This window comes from Oryzias latipes, chromosome 17 (assembly GCF_053564925.1).
Source record: "Oryzias latipes strain Hd-rR chromosome 17, Olatipes_Hd-rR_3.1".
Lineage (NCBI taxonomy): Eukaryota > Metazoa > Chordata > Actinopteri > Beloniformes > Adrianichthyidae > Oryzias > Oryzias latipes.
In genome coordinates this window covers 33,288,380-33,309,488 of record NC_136253.1, presented here as the reverse complement: position 1 = coordinate 33,309,488, position 21,109 = coordinate 33,288,380, and the positions used below count along the sequence as shown (strand labels likewise).

Below are 21,109 nucleotides of genomic sequence, written 5' to 3'. Positions count from 1 at the left end.
GCAGTTTGTTGCGGCAGAATCTTTGCAAGTTGTTTATTTTTTTCTTTGCAGGGACAAGTTCACCAAAACCCCAAAGATGGATCCGGCCAAGCTTGATGTGTTTAAAACTGTTAAAGAAATTACGGGTAAGATCAAAGAAGGAGTGAGTCATGCGTGACAAGAAAAACAACACAATAAACAAACTGTGTGTTGCTTCAGGATACCTGTGGATTCAGACGTGGCCAAAGAACATGAGCTCGCTCAGCCCTTTTGAGAATCTGGAGATCATTCGAGGAAGAACAAAACAGTATGTCCCTCGTAAAGTAAATTCCAAAACTGCTCAATCATAGAATGAAAGTTTGGCGAGAGCAAAGATTGACTGTTTTCCTTTCTTTGGGGGGAAAGGGGTAGCCGCAGCGTTGCCATTACTCAGCTTGACATCAGCTACCTGGGCCTTCGTTCCCTCAAAGAAATCAGCGATGGTGACGTGGTCATCATCAAGAACCACAATCTCTGCTACACCAACAGAAGCCACTGGAAAGGCCTCTTCAAGTCCAAAACACAAAGCGCCAATGTGGACGAAAATGCAAGCGCCACAGCCTGTGGTGAGTGGAATAACTGGAATTTAGCCTGAATTTGTTTCAAGGCTGTGCTTCTTTGGGCTTCACTTCAGAACTTAGGGTCCCACTCCGATCAACTTTTGATCAGTTTTAAAGTGTTCCCAGTGGTCTTTTTAATCACGATTATGCCATCGTTAGTCGTTTTCTTGGACATAGTTTCTGCAGAGCAGCAGTAGCTCATTAGAAATTTACCTCTGATTTGTGGGTGGGACTGTTCGCAAGGGGCAATCCCGCCTCCCTTTCCCATTCCCGTTGTCGGGAGCTCATAGGGGGGAGCTTGTGGCCCACCGAGCGTATTTTTTGAGCCACTAAAACAATCTTTTTTCAAGTGTCATTTATGTCTTTTACTCCTGATTCACAACAATTTGAACAAAATAAATACTCAGAAAAGCTCTTTCAAGCTTAATTTTCTTTATTTAAGTCCTCCATGATCAGAAAAATGCCACAAGAACATGTTAAAAAGACTAAAAACATGGTTGTCATCTGTGTACTTTTATTTTCCTGAAACTTTTAAAAACTGCAGAATTATCTAGCCGGCGTTTTGAAAACGTCCCGTCTGCTTTCAGCTCTGATGAACAGCACGTGTGACAGGAAGTGTGCCGCAGACGGCTGCTGGGGGCCCGGCCCGGACATGTGCTTCGCCTGTCGTGACTACAGTCGTGGAGGGAGATGTGTCGACTCCTGCAACATCCTGGAGGGGTAAAAGCCATCCTGCCAGCTGTGAAAAAATGTTCAGTGTTTAAAGGCAAACGGTCCAATCATCCCTGACTTCTTCCAGTCATTTCTTCAAGTCTGTCTTCATTCCATGAGTATTTCCACGGTGTGTGGCATTAGATGAAGTTGGGGATTATTGAAAGAAAAGCACAGATCTAGAGGGATTTAGAAGCTCAGTTTTCAGTGCATAAGGCAGACATTGTTGCCGAGACGGCTCGTGTTTATCTTCGGTAATCTTTTAATAAACTCAGAATCTTGATACGTATGGGGCTTTCAAGGCTCTTTTTTGTGTTCTTAAACGTTTCCTTGTCGCTTAATTCTTTTCTTGCTTCGACAGTGAGCCGCGGGAAGCAGTCATGAATAAAACCTGTGTGGAGTGTGACCCCGAGTGTCAGCGCATGAATGGGACAGCAACCTGCAGCGCTTCTGTACGTTTGCCACATCACAAATAAAACCTCCCCAGTTCTGTTCATCTTCTTGTACAAACAATCTGTAAAGTCCTCGTTTGTGCGGCAGCAAATGCATTTTTTCTACTGTTTTGTCACCGACTGAATGGACTTTAGTTCATCAAAACCACAAGACTTGTTCTGTCCTGCAGCAGCCCTTCGTTTTTGCAGTTCTTATTTCTTACCACAGAAATTCCCCCCCACACCACATACTCAAAAACTCACCAAAATTTAAACACAACTAGTACCCATCCGGTGAAAATGAATTTAGGCCATGTTGAACACAACCAAAATCGTCAATTTTGTGGGGGGGAAAAAATCACCTTTAGTGCTTTCTACAAAAGTAAACTCCTAGAGCATTATTGGGAAACTACTTGGGAAAAAATGGGGACTTTAGAAGTTGTAGATTTGGAACGGAGTTAGCGTGGCTCGCTTGCAAAAGTGGCATTCCCCTGTTGTTCACACATTTTTCACCAGAATATCATGAAAATCTAACACGTGAATCCCTGGCTCAATCTGAGCGAAACGATGTGACACATGATAAAAACATATCAGGGATGTGGGCGTGGTTAACAAAAAGCCTTTGTTGCCATGGAAATCCAAAAATGTACTTTTAGCAATTGTTCTAAAAATCACATGGACCTGTTGGTCACCCCCAGGGGACCAAAAGATAAAATGGTTGCTATGGAGATAAAAGTAACACAAGCCGCCATTTTGAAAAAAGGTAGTTATAAATGTATCACATGCAACTCTAACCAGGGGCAGAAGGGCTGAGTGGGAGGTGTGTAGGAGCCAATCAGGTGATGAGCGCCGGTAAAAAAAGGTGACACCGAGGGCAGGGGAGGGTAGCGTCTGGGGACCATACAACGCCGCTTTAATTGTGGGGTGTTTCTGTCTTTATTTAAAAAATTTTCTCAATGAAGAACAGCTCTGTGTTGAAACCTGTTTATAAAACCTTTACCACATACTGCATCCTTGTCAAAAGCCGCAGCGTTTAGAGAGCTGCTGACTTGTGCTCCTAAAGTTTTGCCCCCCAGCTTTACAACATGATTATAGAGGACAGCACAGTTTGGTCATCACTGTCTCCTTTATGAGATCATTACATGTTTGCTTTGCCAAAGTATTACAATGAGGCAAAGAGTCTTTCAAAATATTTACAGCTGATCTTGATGGAGCTGTAAGCACCTTTATTTATTTTACTTCCAGGGTCCTGGAAATTGTGCCAAGTGTGCCAACTTCCAAGATGGGCTTTACTGTGTGTCCCGCTGTCCTCAAGGCGTGCCTGGAGAGGACGACACCCTGGTGTGGAAATACGCGGATGAGAGGAATGTGTGTCAGCTATGCCACAAAAACTGCACCCAAGGGTAAACACAGTCAAGAACAGAGGCCTGGCAATGCTTTTTTCTGTTGCTTTTTGGTTCTAAATTTTAAAAGCAAAGGGCCAGATCTCTTTCCATACTGCTGACATTCTTCATGTCCAACAGTTTAGATGATTTGCTGTCAACAAATCAAAAAAGCAAACTATTTTTTACATTTATTTTTTCATTTTTCTCAAATTTAACAAATAATATATGTCTATGTTCTACTTTCTGGGCCACTTCGATGCCTATTTGTTGAAGTATTTAGTTTTAGTGGTCTGCACACCATTATGGAGCGAAACAATGATGGCGCAGACGGACAGGACTGAGCATAAACTAAATGTTCCCAGTGATTTACAATTAACGCCGAGCTGATGATTCACCAGGGAGAAGTCACTGGCAGACTCCTGAAACCACCGAGTGCAGTTGTGTCAGGGTTTCTCTTCTGCAACTGTCTTGTGCAACTCCCTTTAAAAGGGAATATGATGCGTTTCTGTGACTTTTCAATAGTTTGATGTTTAATAAATACATCAAAAAGATTCATGGAGATCAGCAGCCGACCCCAGTGATCGATGCGTTGATTGAGATTATTTAGTCTTGTGGGAAATTACAGAGAACTGGCCTGCTTTTGCTGGCACAAATGAAATTAAATATTTTGGGAAATGGAGAAGTTTTGCAACATTGATTTGCTTTTGATGGTCACTGATTGCAGAGCTTTCTTCAGCGTGTTTGCAGAGCTAAAAAGCATTAACGGCTTGCATTTGATTCATTTCCAGGTGCACAGGACCTGGTCTCAAAGGCTGCCACATTAAAAGGTGAGTGCAGTGATGCTTTAAAGACAGGAAACCTTTCACCAGCAGCACCAAGGGACAAAAAAAAAAGAATTTCACCATGTAGATAAAATCTTATATTTGTATTTGCAAAGGAACAAATTAAAGGAGACTCAAAAACTCACATTTAAATGGAAAAAAAATTACTGTCACATGTTTTCAATCAATTACATGCCAAGAATGTGTGCATTATATTTATTTAGACAAATCAAAGTCTCTTTTACAAAGCGATGTTTGTGAAAGTGTATCTGGCCACAAGCAAGACCTCAGAAGACCTCAGCAGAATCACAATAGTTCTATGTTTGTCAGGCTGGAAAGGTTTGAAAAACTCAGAAGCTTCAAAGAGCTTGTGCTACAGAAAAAGCAGAAAAAAACACACCAGCAAATTTAATGTTTTTGTTAAATCAATGCAGTTACGCAAAAGAAATGTGGTTGATCGACTGGATACGGCATAAAAGTCCGATCACAGCATTAATCTTAATGATATTAATGATTTTAAAAAAACGTATCAAGATCCATTAAATCATTTTTTTCTAGTAAACTACTCAAATCTTATAGATATCACAGATAGTTACTGAGAATTTGAAGAAATACTTTCTCCAGGATGATGCTAAGAAAAGGTCTACAGTCCTAGTTATACCAGCCAGAGTGCATCAAGCTACATTTATCCTCAGTTCAAATACCAAAGATGTTTGTTTTTTCCATCAGGTTTAGGTGATGCTCTTACAAAGCTGCTCTTGTCACACATCCAGGTTGAGTGACAAGAGTTTCTCTTTGGTCTAGACTTTACTAAAACAAGGTTGCTTATCTCCCTCACTCTTCTCATTATCCCCAGAGCTAAACATTTACTGTTTGTTGCAAACACAGACAAGATATGCACAGACTTAAAGGTTTTTTTTTTAGCCAAATCCTGACGGATAAAACAGTCCTTGATTTAGATCCAGCTTAGGCCTTAGTCACATGCATCTGTTCAGGTACAGTAGATTTTTGGTTTTGTGGCTAAAAGTGGCCACATCTTAAAGACTCAGTCCGTTGAAAATGTTGTTTTTAACATGTTCTTGTAGCATTTTTCTGATGATTGAGGCCATATACAAAGAAAATGAAGCTTACAGTTGCATTTCTGAGTATTTCTTTATTCAAACTGTTATGAATGAAGCCTGTAGCTGTGACATAGAAGCTGCTCCATTCTGATGCATCCACTTGTTTCCTCACTGTGCTACAAGGAGCACGCACTTATCCCGTGGACGGCACTAACAAGGTCCTTGTGCAGTGCACAAGACCTAAGGGGGTTAGAAAGACATCAAAAATCTAAGACGTTGTGGTGTTGCTTGTTTGTACAGAAGAAGAGCAGACATGCTTACAGACTTCACTGGATAAGTGCTGGGATAAAAAACTCTGCTTCACTGATGTCTTGTCGCTTTTTTGGTGTATTTCTGTCCTGGACTGAATGACATCAGGCGTTTTAGGCATCCTTGAGATGTCTCACCAAAAATACAAGCCCTTTCTTTTGGAAAAAGTGACAGAAACACACAGCAAATTCGGATTTTCACCTTTAGAACATGTGTACAGTCAATTCATAGCTGCTCAACTTGGCCTCCTGTCTTTTAGCTCCACAGGTCTTTCTATGATCGCGGCTGGAGTAGTGGGTGGACTGCTCACTGTACTTGTGACCGGCCTTTCCGTCTTTGTGTTGCTACGGCGACGATACATCAAGCGGAAAAGGACCATGCGCAGGCTGCTGCAGGAGAGAGAGGTGACGGGATGGCACGACTTTGTTAGGAAAAGCTTTCCCCACGGCATTTAACTTTTTTTCCTCAACTGTGCAGCTTGTTGAACCTCTCACCCCGAGTGGACAGGCTCCAAACCAGGCTCTGCTGCGGATCCTGAAGGAATCTGAGTTTAAGAAAATCAAAGTGCTCGGTTCAGGAGCATTTGGCACCGTTTACAAGGTAATCGCATGCGCACACAAACAGCCCATCTTCGGCTAAACTCCTCCAACTCTGCTGTGTGGAAACTGCATAAAACCAGCAGCACTCAACAGTTTTCCTCGACTACATGTGTTTTAGATTTTTCAATTACGTGACACATTTTTAGCTTTCCAGATCACGCCTGACTGCCTTTCCTCTGGCATCAGTCTTTATTAGTCACAGATGGGGGGGTTGTTTCACATGAGTGCAAAAAGGTGATCTGTTGGGGTTAACTCTTTATTTCATAGTAGTTTATAATTTAGTAAATCTTCATCTAGAAAAAAAACATTACTGAACAAATGAAGTGTAGACATTTTTTCCTAAACTGAGGAAGTTTGTTCTGTTTTTTTGATTTCACCATGTTAAAAAAGGACATGGCACTACATCTCACTGTGTGTGTGTTTGTGTTCACTTGATAAAGTGAAATAAAGTCATCAAACGTGTACTTTTCCTGCAGGGTTTGTGGGTACCTGAGGGTGAGGATGTGAAGATCCCAGTGGCCATCAAGGTGTTGAGAGAAGCCACATCACCCAAAGCCAACAAAGAGATCTTGGATGTATGTCCCACTTTAGTGTTTGTGGAGGATCCTGATAAACAAGCTTACTAAAAATGCCAAGGCAGAACAAGGATAGCCATTCGTTTGATTATATATGAGGTTAAACCTGGGCTTTTAGGAATACTAAATACGGTGTACTGCTACACTGCCCTTAGCAACGCGGATTCAAGTTCCCATTTCCAATGAAAAGTCTATGCAAACGCATGTATCTAAGCGTTTGTAGGCTTCTGTAAGTTTTTTGGATTGTTTTAGGGCTCTATGTAAAAAAAACCTGTGGCCATTGATAGGACGTTGAAAGTTATACCAGTTACACTTTTTAAACCAATCGGGGACTTGGATTTGGTGGTGACGTATGGACTGCTTCCCTTTTAATTCACGGAGGTGCCAACAATTTGAAAAAGGAGGAGAAATGAACAATTCCATTTTGTGCCTGGAAATATATGACACCAAGCCTTTCATTTATCGGAGTAGAGTGAAAGAAAAAGACTTGCAAGATTGCACCACTTCAACATTTTACACTGAGTCTCTTCCATAGTTGCAGTCCAGTCTGAGACCATATGCTAAATGTATGTCACATGCCGGTGTGAACATAGCATCAGTCACATGCTTCATGTTTTTGGGTTTGTCCGGGCCCGTGGAATGTTGTAGACAGGAACGGCAGCCTCTTAACTTCTTAAGATCCGAGCTAACTCTCTTCACATGTTGTCACAGACCTGCAGTTGAGCAGAATGAACTACTGTAGTATTAAAACCCAAAATGCGATGTCCACACATGTGGAGGCCATGTCCTAAGAGGTTGACGGGAGCGCAGGTGTGTCTTGCAGTTTCCTTCAGACTCACTTCAAGAGTCTAGTGAAAATGGAACATTCGATGGTGGTACATCTATCATTTCTATTATGATGTACAGCCATTGTAATAGAACAGACGATGGTGGTACATGTGATCAATATACCGTGAAGTATCTGTAAGGCTAATATAAATTGCACACACTTATGATGACGTGAAGTTGACGCCGTTGGACAGTGTCGTTACTTCATACTCTAGTCATTAGTAAGGTACGGATTCTGGCCCCTTACTGACCATGTGTGAATGCTGCATACATCGCGGTGAGCATGTGATACGTAAGTGCCCATAGGACGCCTGTAGATTTTCCACACAAACTATACTCTGATTGTCCAATTTCCTCATTTCCAGCAGTCAGGCTGCAGCAAGACGTGCGCACTTATCACATGGACAACACTAACTAGCTCCTTGCGCAGGATTTGGAGGGTTGAAACAATTAAATATCTGTATGATGCCCCTTACTTACCCTTGTGTGCTGTGTAAGTGTTTTAGTCCACAGCAGGCCAGCATGAACACTTTCTCTCTATGGGTTTACTGCATGGTCTACGACCCGAGCTGTGCACCTGCGTCCCCTGGGCAAGTTTTTCGCCTGTAGACAGCCCGTGTCCACATGTAGGGCCGTTGTGACTAAGGTGTTAGAGAAGTCTGCCACATCTAGTAAGCGGTACATCGTGTTAGCCAAAGTGTCTGTTTCTGCTTGTTCAATATTAGCATAGCTGTACTGCATCCTGTTTTAGACCCTGCAGGTCTTTATTTCAGACTAATAAGCACTTGTTTTTCTTGTAATGGAGAATGTGTCCAGTTACACTGTGACTGTCTTCTGGGAATACGTGAAGTTGGATTAATTCATTTGATGCAGAGGCTTTGGTGTGTATGTAATCTGAGCCCGAGGTGTTCTTAAAAGGAATGCAGTCGTAAAGCTGCAGGATGAACACAGTCTTTTTCAGAATGTGAATGTCTGATTCTGTGACTCTTTTGTGTTTGTGATGCTCAGTCACTACATGTCCATGGTTTTCCATGGAAAACAGGCTATCTCTGCCATTCCCCTAGTTTAGAAACACCTTTGCATGTCAGCAAAAACACAGTTTGGGGATGACAGCTAAAAGGGTTAACTATGCAAATGCTGAAATAAATATTTTGTGTGATTGGTCAATCAATCAATTACTTTATATATAGCACTTTTCACGAGTATGCTGTGGAACAAAAGGTGCTTAACAAAAACGACTTAAATAAAATTAGTTCAAAACAATAAAGAGGTCATAAGACATTCGATTAAAAGCAACAAAAAACATAAAAAGATAGGAAAATGTGAGGAGGCTAGTGCCTAGATTAAAAGATAGACAGGTTAAAAGCTGACAAATGATAAACCATAAAAGCCCTAAAATACATAAAAGCCCAATAAATAAGTGGATTAAAAGAGTGATTTTAAAGCTAGATTACAAAAGATGTGTCTTTAATTTACATTTAAAAATCTACACAATGGCAGAAACTCTCAGATCCAAAAAATACTTTTAATCTAGAAATGTGTGCACCACCAGATAATTTTTTTGTTGATATTTTTCAATTTTGTTGTTATTAACGCCTCCATCTTTTTTAAAGCAAACTACATAGACAGAAAATCCATCAGTTGGGTTGAAATAGTACTATAGAAATACTGTTACATCACCAACACTAATAAAGAAATGTACCAATTATCAAAAGTAGTTATAGATATAAAAATAAACATAAAAAAATGAACGTTATTTATTTGCCTTTTTCTACAAAACAGGAAGCGTATGTGATGGCCAGTGTGGAAAACCCCCACGTGTGTCGCCTGCTTGGTATTTGTCTCACCTCAACCGTGCAGCTGATAACACAGCTGATGCCCTACGGCTGCCTGCTGGACTATGTCAAAGAGAAAAAGGACAACATCGGCTCCCAGCACCTGCTCAACTGGTGTGTGCAGATAGCCAAGGTGAGGAGAAGGAGGTGAATCTCAGATTATAGTCAATCATGAGATTCATCCATGGTCATTATAGATTTAAGAGAACAACAAACCTTATCTGTCAGTTATCTGTGAAAACACACATTTTTCTTTGTTAAAGGGGATGAACTACTTGGAGGAGCGCCATTTGGTCCACCGTGACTTGGCTGCTCGAAATGTGCTTGTGAAGACCCCTAATCATGTCAAGATCACTGACTTTGGTCTGGCCAAGCTCCTCAATGCAGATGAGAAGGAGTACCACGCAGATGGAGGGAAGGTTGGTTCAAGCCGTACTGCAGATGTTTGATATGTTAAAGAGCTCAAAGGATCATCAGTGACATCTAGTGGCCATCCAGGTCCATGCATCTTCAGAACCCGCTAAATCGCTCTCAGGGTCACAGTGCAGCTGGTGCCAATCCAGGCTGATTGTTTTCTTTCATTACCTTCTGTACCACAAATTGAGAAGCACATTTACTATTTTGTAGTAGGAATGCGTCAATCCCTCTAGATTCATTGTTTCTGTGACAGCAGCTGTACTGTATGTGCACAGGAATTTAAGCTCAACATCACAACTTATCTGTATTTTTGAAATTGTTATTAAACCTGTTTTCTGTTCCACAGGTGCCAATAAAATGGATGGCTCTTGAATCAATCCTGACCAGAACCTACACTCACCAGAGTGACGTATGGAGCTACGGTAACCTCAGTGATGTGAACGCACACTTTACTTCTGACCCACAAAGGCAGAAACTCTGCTGCCACGGTCTCAGATTGAACGCTTGTGTAACATACAAAAAGAAAAACAGCTGGTTTCCTGTTCTCCTTTTTCGGCCAGTCTCACTGGAGAAATATGTATTCCTCCACAAATGAAGTGTTTTAACAGAGAAAAGGTGGGCAGCTGTTTTCAAGCTTTGCCAGATATGTTGTTTTTCACTTTTAGAGCAGCATTTAAGTTTATAGCACACACAGCTTGCAGGTACGTTAGCTTGGGACGCAGGTAGATCACACCCACACTCCCGCAGGCTCTGACAGACAAATGTCAGCTCAGCCCACTGAGGCGGCTCTTCCAGCTCAGGACTTTGCATATGGAGAAATGCCTACACACATTCACACAGCCAAGCTTTTTTAGAGTGGGCCTGCTTCCAAATCCTTTTTCCCCCGGGTTTGATTATGCCTTCCGCTCAATCTGGCAAAAGCATCAGCAAATCTTGGCAGAAGTGATGAGCTTCCTTTCCTCCTTTTTCCTTCTTCAGTTCCTCCAACATAGAGAGGCATCCGGCTAACTCCCACTCCTGCATGCACAGCCAATTTGTCAACATTTTGACACAGAGCGATATCAAAGAAGCGTACATCCTGTCACTCTGTTTTTCTTTTTTTTAAAACTGGAGTGAAACAAATTGAATGGCAGCTCATCAGACTGGCGTTAGTTAACCGGGTGTCCTCCTGCCTCTGCTGTAGGTGTCACAGTCTGGGAGCTGATGACATTTGGGACCAAACCGTATGACGGGATTCCAGCCAGTGAAATAGCCGGAATTCTGGAGAAAGGAGATCGACTCCCTCAACCTCCAATCTGTACCATCGATGTCTACATGATCATGGTGAAATGTGAGTCACTTTTAATTCACATACACACATGTGCTCTTATGGAATAATGGCAACACTAATTGAAAACATTAATTGAAATTTTACCTCTGATTTTAAAGGCCAGATTTAGCTTTTTGTTTAAATTAGCAGTTTGAAAATGAGTATTTTTTTTTTGTTTGACAGAGAAAACAGACTTAACATCATTTTGGTTTCTATAACTTTAGCTGATTATATTGGTATTCTCTTTTTCCTTTAGTTTCGCAATTTATCCAGGAAAAAAAAAATGTACAAAAAAGCGGAATTACAGAATTCTATCTTTGGACAATGATTTCTGTTTTTATTTTGTATTTTAGGCCTGTAATTTTTTTTGAATGTGTTACCTTCTTACAGGTTGGATGATCGACGCCGAAAGTCGGCCTCGCTTTAGAGAACTGATCGGCGAGTTTACGAAAATGGCTCGAGATCCGTCCCGCTATCTCGTTATTCAGGTATAACTGCTCACTTCTTCTGACTGCTTCAAGATTATCAGGTCAAATGAAGATCTTCAGGACTGTCTTTCCACTTTATTTGGCATCATTTAGGGTGATGATCGGATGCACCTGCCGAGCCCGACAGACACAAAGTTCTATCGCAGTTTGATCGGCGGGGAGGACACGGAGGAGTCCGTGGATGCAGATGAGTATCTGTTGCCACAGCACGGCTTCTTCAGCAGTCCGAGCACCTCCCAAACCCCTCTGCTTCACTCTACAGTAAGCTTTCTCTTTCAAAAAGAAATTATTTTCCATCTGAACTGTCTATTCCATAACTAAACGCTGAAAAAGTTCTGATTATGGGTAATTTAAGTGCAGGAAAGTGATTTAGTGCTACTCCTGACTCTTCAGAAATACACAACCTAATTTCTGTTATTTGTGTGGTAAGATGCCATTAACACTTTAACACTGGAGCTTTATGACATTCTTCTGACTGCCTTAACTCCTCATTTGTTTGCGCAATTAATGTAATTCCAGCGTAGAAAAGCAGCCTTCCACTGATACGAAACACTTCATCTTTGTAAAGTTAGCAAAGCAGCTTTTCATCAAGATAAAGCTGAAAGTTCCTTATTGGTTGAATGCTATAAAACATTGCTATAAAGCATTCAACCCATTGTTTTCCAGTTTCTGGTAAATGGCGTATACTTATATAGCGCCTTTCTTCCTACAAGGACAAAGCGCTTTACAGTCACAGACCCATTCACCCAGTCACACACACATTCACACACACAGTCACACACTGGTGGTCGCTCCGCTGCCAAACACAGGCGCCCGCCTACCACCAGAGGCAAGGTGGGGTTCAGTGTCTTGCCCAATGACATTTCGACTCATGGGCGTGCAAGGCGGGAATCGAACCTGCAACCTTACGATCATGGGACGACCGCCCTAACGCTGCACCACGGCCTCTTTATTTATTTATTTATTACAGTATCTTGCACCATTTTTGACGCTTAACTCCTACAATTTTTTTGCTATTTTATCCATTTAACTATTAAAATGTTTAGCTCTTTCAGCTTTTTCCAGCTATGACTTTTGGTCCTTCAAATCCTTGAACGTTTCTGCCTCCATTGAAATACATGGGGAAACCTTGGTGCAGAACCTCGCCGGTTCAATACCCAGCGCTGGCATTTTTCACAAAATGTGTCATTTTTGTTATTGTGCTGTTTTCACTTTATTTATGTCCACCTTTGATCATTTCTTTATTTATTTATTTATTTGCCAATTATTCCCCTTTAAGTTTCATTTTGATTCAACAACATAGCATTCAACCCTGCATTTTCTTCTGGAAATGCAGCTCCTTCAGTTTAAAAAAAGCATTTCCTGCCGCTGCATCCGCACAGGTCCAGCATGAGTGAGCTGTCATAAAGAAATAAGATTAAATTAACTTTATTTATCCCCATGGGTAAATTAAGTTGTAGCAGAACAATAAAATAAATACAAAATATACAGGAAAGAAACTCCTACGTACATATACACACATAGCAGCAGACAAATGAACATAAATACCCTGTAATTCTAACTGAAAGCTTGAAGTGCATCCTCTCAGGTGCACTCATGTAATGTCTCAGGTGCATTCATGTAAGTTTGTGAGCACAGCTCTGAGGAGGTAGAGTCTAACTTCCTGTACTGTTCCTGAGAGCAGCGAGGCTGCAGGAGTCTGTTGCTGAACCTGCTTCTCAGTTTTCCCAGTTTTGTATATCAGTAACATATTCCTGTCCACAGTTTTAGATAACCAGCCTTGTAAACGTTGACTGTATATGAGAACATGAGTGAGTGAGTGTGACGTCACCCATAGAAAATGGCTTACTTCATGCTCAACCCTAATGAAGAAAAATTAGTTGCAATTTTTATCGTGATATGGATGCCACTATGTTGAGCCAGAAGTCGTCGGTGAGCAAGGATTTGTCCAAGTCAGTCTGAGTCATCGTTTTCATGGCAACCACGCTCACCAATCGGGAGTGAGCTTTTTGGAAGTCCACAGCCCTCCCACTTGAAAGCAAAGCAGGCCACACAAAATCTGTCAATTAAATGTTTTGAATGTTGGATGTGCAGCAGGCTCCACCTACTTTTATTAAAGCTTCTAATTGGTCAGTTTATAGCTTGAATAACTTGCACTACAGATAAATGATCATGAATAAATGAGGATTATCAAGAACATGTTCAACCAGGTATCAGAGCAAGAATGGTTCTTCTGACCTCAGCTGTTTATTTCTCTATAATAGTCTACGGGATTTTGGCTTCTTGGAGCCACTTCCTGTTTGGATCATCAGGATGGAGAGGTTACTTTGTCTAGCTCTCATGTACAGTCAAAGGTTTTTAAACAGAAATCTCTTTGATTTGAAAATTTCTTCAATATATCCACAAAATGGCACAATTTGACTGAAAGTTCTTCCTTTTACTTGCAAACCCGAGGAGACGTTTGAACATCAACATTCCAGTTGGTCTTAAATCTGCATCTGTAAGATGCAGGTGGCCTCATTTAAGCTGTGAGCGGCACTTCTAGGGGAATATAGACTCATGTTATAAAGTTGGACACTGAGTTTGCTTAAGAAAGCTGAGAGGAAAGGCCAGAGCTGAATTTTTCAGAAAAAGCTGCATAAATTAAAGAAGCCTTTGCGGCGCTCACTTTACCACCGTACTGTTTAGTGGGTTAAAAATGGGTTGGTGCTATTTTAAGCATCTTTTGGGAAAATGGGATTTCTGCATTAATCATTACTGTCAGATGCAGAAAGGGAAATAAACACAGACACCATGTTTGCTCTCTGAAAACAAATGTCAGTTGTCAGGGGGAAAAAAGATACATTTGTCTGTTTTGACTGAAAGTTTTTGCTGAGGAGAATTTTGAAGAGGTGTTTCCTTGTGACTCCGCCCACTTGTCCTCCTTTGGTAACTCTGTCCCACGCTTCCTCCCAGTTGGCCTCTGATTGACAGCAACTGGATCAGTAGGCTTTCTGCTGTGGGCTCATTGAAGGCCACCCATGCGTCCGGCTGTTCTTCTACCTGGGATCATTTCCATCCACAGTCTGGTTAACCCATATGGGCTCTCAGAAGTAACTGCCTTAACAGCCAACCTGCAGCAGCTTTGTAGAACCAGTGATGGATGATGACCCACATACAGTGCTTTCCTGTTTTTTCTACTGATGACTGAGTTTTGAGCATGTTTCAATTATGTTGCCTTGTTGAGAAGTAATTGCCTTCTTCTCACCCGTCACTTTGCTCCCTGAGTTTGCTCACATTTTGCTGTTTTAACTCGACCAGACACCACAGTGAGCGTCAGTTTACCTAATTGAATACGAACAGGCTTGTAACTCTTCATCGGTTTGTGCTGAGGATGACAGCTGAGCCTTCGTGGACACTAGGAAAGAACACAAACTTTTTTGTTCGGAAGGATGTCGCCTTCCTTTGTGGAGATTTAAAACTAAAGAAGACAAAAAAAAAAACATGTATGCAATTTAAAATGATGGGTCTAAAACGAGATGATGGAGTCAAAGAAATACGTCAAGACATGATTTGTTTTTCAGAGCACCAACAGTAGCACTGGACCGTACCATGGCAGAAATGGATTACTGGTGAGTGGAAAAATAACTACATAACAAGTTTTTATAAAAGCAGGAGTCATTTTTTTGTTTGTGTGGTTACAGAATGGATTCCCAAGCAGAGATGGAAGCATGATTCTCCGATATATTCCCGACCCCACAGACCTATCCTTGGATGAAGCCTTCCAGCCCGCTCCAGGTGAGTGTTTCCCAGACACAGCGCCTGAACGGTGCCTATAGGAAGAAATATCAGTGGAGAAAGTGCAATGCTGGTCTGTTTGATTCCCTGAAGTAGAGGGACATCTGGTGGACAACCGAGTGAGATATTTAATAAATCTGAAGAACACTTTCTTAGGTTTTGAAAATTAAAAATAAAGTAGAATGACTCAATGTGAGGATGGTCCTTTAAAAACATTTGCTAGCTTTTTTGCTTTTTATGCTTGTTTTTGCTTAGTCCAACTATTGCATGTTTTTATAATGTAAAAATGTATGTAAACATATTTCCTAATGATGGTAAAAATGTAACTTCATATCAAATGAATCTGGGAATCTAAGGAGGTTTTTGCAGCTTTAAAGTTAACTTTTGAGCTAATAGGCATTTTTGAAACGGTCAAATCTTGATTTAAGACTAAAGATATTCATAAAGTAGAATCACACTCCTGTATTCACTAAATGTGCAGATGAAACATGACTTGATTGTTTTACTGTTACGTCAAGAACAGAGGAGGTCAGCAGTGGTTTGCAACATGTGAACAAACCACAGAATTTTAGGAACAATGGCCTGGAAACAAACAAGAACATATGGAGATCTCAGGCTGAGATGTTCTAAGCCACACTTGGCTAAAATGAAACAAGAAAAAAGCTTTATCAGCAGAAAGACCTGATTCTAGCTATGGGGAGGGGGTGCTGACTGGGTTTGCTTTGCAGCTGTGCCACCAGACCGCTTAATCTCAGAGCAGATCCCAAATGTGTACACTAACACTTTCTGCTGGAAATAGGGAGTCCTTCTAACAAAAGCTAAGTTATGACAGATTCATAACTCAAAAAGAGAAGAATGCAAATGCTGTAATAACTCAAAATTAAGACCATAATCACCTGCAAACCTAATGCCTTAAAAAAAAACTCTCACAGTGACGTTAGACACGTAAAGCTTGATTTACTGCTTCCCACACTGTCTGTTGGTTTTTTGTTTTCTATATTTTTGCTTTTCATGCAGCTGATAAACAGGTTTTTTTATGAGTTGTTGATCGCATTTGGTTTACTTTACCTGATTTTAAGACATTGTCATAGAAACCTAGATTTTTTTTATGTTCCTCCCTCTGAGTTTAGTGTCTGGACCAAAAGGCAGAATTTAAGTCTTAGGCTGAATCCTACATTTAAACCTCCAAGCGGAGAGTTATGGAAAAATAGTGTCTTCAAATCGGACCTTACCACCGTTTGATGACGTCATCATAGTCGCCGGTATTCAAATAAAGCAAAAAGTCAATACTTAGACTCTAATGTAAACTTCTGTGCTTCAGAGCACGCCCACATGAAGAAATGCGTTTCTCCTCGACAACCACAAGCGCAACAACGGGTCCCCCTTCCAGAGAAGGGATAGCCTGCCATGAGTTGCTACGGCTCCTCCTTGAGGAGATGGAGAGGAGCCAGATTCAGATTCTTAGTCACAACTGTCCTTATGGGTGGATACAGGCTGTCTGCGGGCAAAAAATGGTAAAAACCTGAGTGGGTCATGCAGGTGACGTCATAGACCTCTTAGTGAACCGATAGAAGGAAAATGTTTATGCCCTTAACTATGGGCATGCTGCAGGAGTTGGGTTGTAGTAAACATGTTTACAATGACAAAGAGTCAACTAAGGATTTTTTTCATTTTTTTGACCACACTCAAACCCTGTGCAAGAAGCGCCATTGGTGCTGTTAGTACAACATCCCACGGGCACTTTCGTATCACGGTAGTGCATACAGCAGTCAGTAAGGAGTCAGTACTCGCACCTTACAAAATGTGGCATAAAGCCACCATTTGACAGCATCACCCATACATCATACGTTTTTTTCACGTGCATCAATGGTACATTCCATTTTCATGACGTCCCTTGAGGTGGCCGTACGAGCTTCAAGGAATGCAAGACACACCTGTGGAACTGAGGCTTCATCCAGACGTGCAGTGTGAGGAAGACTGTTGAACCTCATCACTGACACCTCAAGCTTCACCACGTACTCCTTCAGTTCATGCGGTCAAACCAGTCAGAGATGTAAAGCTGTGTCTTTACTGAAGTCCAGTGAAACACAAGTTGTACTTTAGCTGCCAGATAAGCACAATGTTCCAGTCGTCTGTTTGCATTTCTCTGAAAACATAAACAGTTTTGCACCAAAGTTGAAAACATCACATCCTGCAGAATGATGGAGTAAGGTAAAGAAGCATTTCATGAAATAACAGTTTTTTGTTTTAAAAACAAAGTGTTTCAAATGAGCAAAACACTTTTAGGTCACATGAAGCTTCCACTGCGTGACACACCCATCAGTATTTAATCTGGGCTGTTTGGATTTTTATCTCATGTTTATCTGCCTACAGATTATATGAACCAGAACGGAGTTTCAGATGTGGCCAATCCCATTTACCAGAATCCCAGGCCCCCCCGTGCCACTCTTCCCACCATCTCATCCGACGGCGCCGAGACTGAGTACCTGAACTGTTTTAAGAACGGACCCGAATATCTCAACGAGTCCCCCCCCGCGCTCTCATCCAATGGCGTGGTCCACGGCGTTCAGATGTGTCAGCCCCAGAACAGCATGGATAACCCAGACTACCAACAGGACTTCACTCCCACCCTAAAGACTCACGCCAACGGGCACATACCGGCGGCGGAGAACGCAGAGTACCTCGGCCCGGACTGAGACAAACATGAAGAAACTGTTTTTCTGTTTCGCTCAGAGGGACATTTCTGCAGCTGGAGAAGTGGATCTCTTTACCAAAACAGGCTTTGTCTCAGCTTCATCCTATGAATGACTGTTTGATGAAAGTGGGACTGAGCAGAGCAAACTTAGCTGACATCAGAACCGCCGGACTAGACGCTCTCCACCTGGAGGACATAATACCTGCCCGAAAGTGTGCCAGCTGGGGAGGGCAGCCTGTGATGTGTTTAGGAAGTGTCCTGTGCTTTGGAAGCAGGTGTCCTCCTATATGAACTTGCATTCCAGAGGAGCCTGTGGTACACGTGTTCTGCAGGTTCACAAACAATTTCATCTGTACAAAAGTAAAACTATTTAAGCACATTTTTAAAGACCCACTCGGAGGAAAATGGTGTTTTTAACCTGTTCTTGTGGTATTTTTCTGATGATAGAGGACATATACAAAGAAAATTAAGCTTAAAATAGAATCTCTGAGTATTTCTTTATTTAAATTGTTGTGAATCAGGAGGAGACGAAAAAGACGCCGTTTGAAAAAGAGAATAGAAAACATGCCGGATGGGCCACAAGCTCCCTGCCCTGAGCTCTCAACAGCATGGAAGGGAAGTGGGGGCGGGGTTGCTCTGCACGAGTCCTGCCCACCACTCAGAGGTGAATTTCAAACGAACTACTGCAGAAACTAGGTCCTAGAAAACTACACAGGTTTTTTTGATTTTTGGCTAAAAACGACAAAATCACAATTGATCAAAAGATGATCGGAGTGGGTCTTTAAGGTCAATCATCTGATAGTACTGTTCCTAAAAGATGATTGTGTTTTATTGTTCTGAATGTAGAGGGCATAACTCTCAGCTGCAAACAGAAGGGTTGATTCTTAATGTTATATCGTACTATGTAGAGAATGTGACAGGACACGCAGCGAGGACGACGCCGTCGTTCTCACGCCGCTGCGTTTTGTAGCTCAGAAACTGCAGCACTTTTGTAGGAGCAGAAATCTTAGTGCAGACCTGTAAAGTTTGCAGAGTTTTTTTTTGTCTTCTTGTTTTGTTTAATCAGTGTGACATGTAAGGCCGCATACAATGGGGGGGGGGGGTCTTTATTTTTAGCCCAGTGACTGATTACTTCTCAACACCTCTGACTGCGTTTAAAGGTTATCTTTTTTTTTTCCATGCTGCATTTAGCAAACGGAGGCATACAAAAAAAAGAGAAGAAGAAAAAAGCAGCCCCACTTCTGTTTGTGGAAAACAATAATGCTGACTAAACATATTTGTAGTATTTGTTTGTGGTTTTTCACAGTCTGATGTAATGTTTTGTGGACAGTTTTGACAACGCATCCAAAAATATTATCCAAGCTTTTAGGCACTTTAGTCTTGAAAGCTTTTTATGTTTGTAAATATGATTCTTACTTTTAAAGGAATATACTTTTTATAGTTTCTGTAAGGTACATGTACAGACAAGGGATAAATAAATACACAAAACAGTCATTTATTGATCTAATGCTGTTTCTTATGTCACGTAAGACAAAGAAAATATTTGTGTGTGTTGTGTTTTAAATCTTCTTCTAAACGGAAATTTAGCATAAAGACATAAAACATTGAAATAACGCACGTTACTTTTCCACTCCACTTGTTCTTTCAAAGTTACGGAAAACACTTTTTTGTAATCACTCTAAGTTTACCTGCTTTATGCTTTAAGTCTAAATATGTTTTATCCTTCTAACTATTTATTTCTTACCTAAACCCATTCATTTGCTGAACCTGCATGTTCCACCTTAGGGTGGGAAGGTGGGAGGACGCCAAAGTGCCACACGTGCATGAGGTGAACATGCAAAGTCCACACAGAAAGGACTCAGGCCTCGTTGCTGTGAGGCAAGCGTGCTAACCGCTACACCACTGTGCTGCTTCTTTTATGAACAGTTGTTATAGTTTTGGTTTCCTACAAATAAGACAATGGCAAAGGCAGAAGTTGGTTTATAAAATGTACAAACACACTAAAAAGTTGGTTAATAATTCAGTAATTAAAAAAGAATTATTGGTGGAAATGTGTGCTAATTTGACTTTACCTTTTAACAAACGATGGGATTAATAGATTTAATCATTTATTAAATCCTGTCATCTCAATCCTGCTACCATTTAAGCAAAAATCCCATGAAGGTCGTTCAGGTCATCTGAGGGGAATTGTCAGGATGTGGTCACATGACTTACAATATTTTTAAAACGCATGCAGAACAGGGAAAAGTTCAATCATAAATACAATTTAGAAAACCAGAACAAATATCTTAAATCATGAAAAATTCATGCTCACTAATGCAGGATGCGATTTAATTTCCCTAAATAACCTTAATTCGGTCAGGAGTGAAAAACAATTCCGTTTTACAAAATGAAACTGTGGGACGTAAGCTGCCAAAAATTACTGCACAGAAATCATGTCGACACAGAAAGATCTCATTTAGATGAAAGTGAAAGAAAAACTTTTCAGACTATGTCAGTGACCGCAGTGGGAAGGATTAAAAACTCAGTTGCAGGCAAAAAAAAAATACCAATGCAGGTTTGACATCAGCGTAGAATCAACATTTATCTGTGTGAGGTCAGAAATTTCACACTAAAATATGATCTAAATGTCAAAGCCTGCAAGCAAAAATTAAAACAGAGTTCATTTGTATTGTTAAACACAATTTGCTTGCAAAAAAGCACCACAGCATATAACAACAAGAAAGCTTAAACCACAACTAAAGGAAGAAATCGACGTGTTGTGTTTTCTTTTGCCAACGCAACACTTGAGTCGCACCTTATCTGTGTATTTTTATTGGTGCAATTTACAGAATTGTTTAACTGGAATCAACATTGGTTGCAAAAACTTCCTCTATTTCCAACGTACTTTCCACTTTAGGCAAGGCAAGGCAAGGCAAGTTTATTTGTATAGCACAATTCATACACAAAGTAATTCAAGGTGCTTCACAAAACAGAAAAATGCATTAAAATCACAATACATCATAGAAATAATCAACATAAAATTTACTTTAAAAGAAAAGAAAAAAAAAAAAAATTGAAAAAAAATTGAAACTTTACCAGGTCTGCAGATGCTTGTCGACGTTGAGCATGAAGAACTTCATCGTAGATTAAAAAAAAGAAACTTTAGGAAACCCCTTATCCATGTGACCGAACATCTGTTCAGAATCTGCTCATTTTGAATAAAAAGGGATTTTGATCTGCTGACATTGGTCTCTGCTGTGGCTCAAATAAACAAAGTCAAATCAAAATCCAGTTTTTCAAATATTTGC

At 40.9% G+C, this 21,109-nt stretch overlaps 1 protein-coding gene across 1 annotated transcript in view; it reads left to right on the top strand.

Annotated features, from left to right (window-relative positions):
- Nucleotides 1-19,313, top strand: part of egfra (epidermal growth factor receptor a (erythroblastic leukemia viral (v-erb-b) oncogene homolog, avian)) — a 53,347-nt gene extending 34,034 nt beyond the window's left edge. Inside the window, exons 10-28 of the mRNA XM_004079423.5 lie at nt 52-125; nt 199-286; nt 385-584; nt 1,166-1,298; nt 1,651-1,741; nt 2,966-3,123; nt 3,894-3,932; nt 5,556-5,700; nt 5,774-5,896; nt 6,372-6,470; nt 9,081-9,266; nt 9,397-9,552; nt 9,897-9,972; nt 10,734-10,880; nt 11,250-11,347; nt 11,441-11,608; nt 14,911-14,958; nt 15,031-15,124; nt 17,498-19,313. Of these exons, the coding sequence (XP_004079471.1) occupies nt 52-125; nt 199-286; nt 385-584; nt 1,166-1,298; nt 1,651-1,741; nt 2,966-3,123; nt 3,894-3,932; nt 5,556-5,700; nt 5,774-5,896; nt 6,372-6,470; nt 9,081-9,266; nt 9,397-9,552; nt 9,897-9,972; nt 10,734-10,880; nt 11,250-11,347; nt 11,441-11,608; nt 14,911-14,958; nt 15,031-15,124; nt 17,498-17,820 (2,446 nt within the window). The 3' untranslated portion in view covers nt 17,821-19,313. The remainder of the gene's footprint in view (nt 1-51; nt 126-198; nt 287-384; nt 585-1,165; nt 1,299-1,650; nt 1,742-2,965; nt 3,124-3,893; nt 3,933-5,555; nt 5,701-5,773; nt 5,897-6,371; nt 6,471-9,080; nt 9,267-9,396; nt 9,553-9,896; nt 9,973-10,733; nt 10,881-11,249; nt 11,348-11,440; nt 11,609-14,910; nt 14,959-15,030; nt 15,125-17,497) is intronic.
- The last annotated feature ends 1,796 nt before the right edge of the window (nt 19,314-21,109 follow it).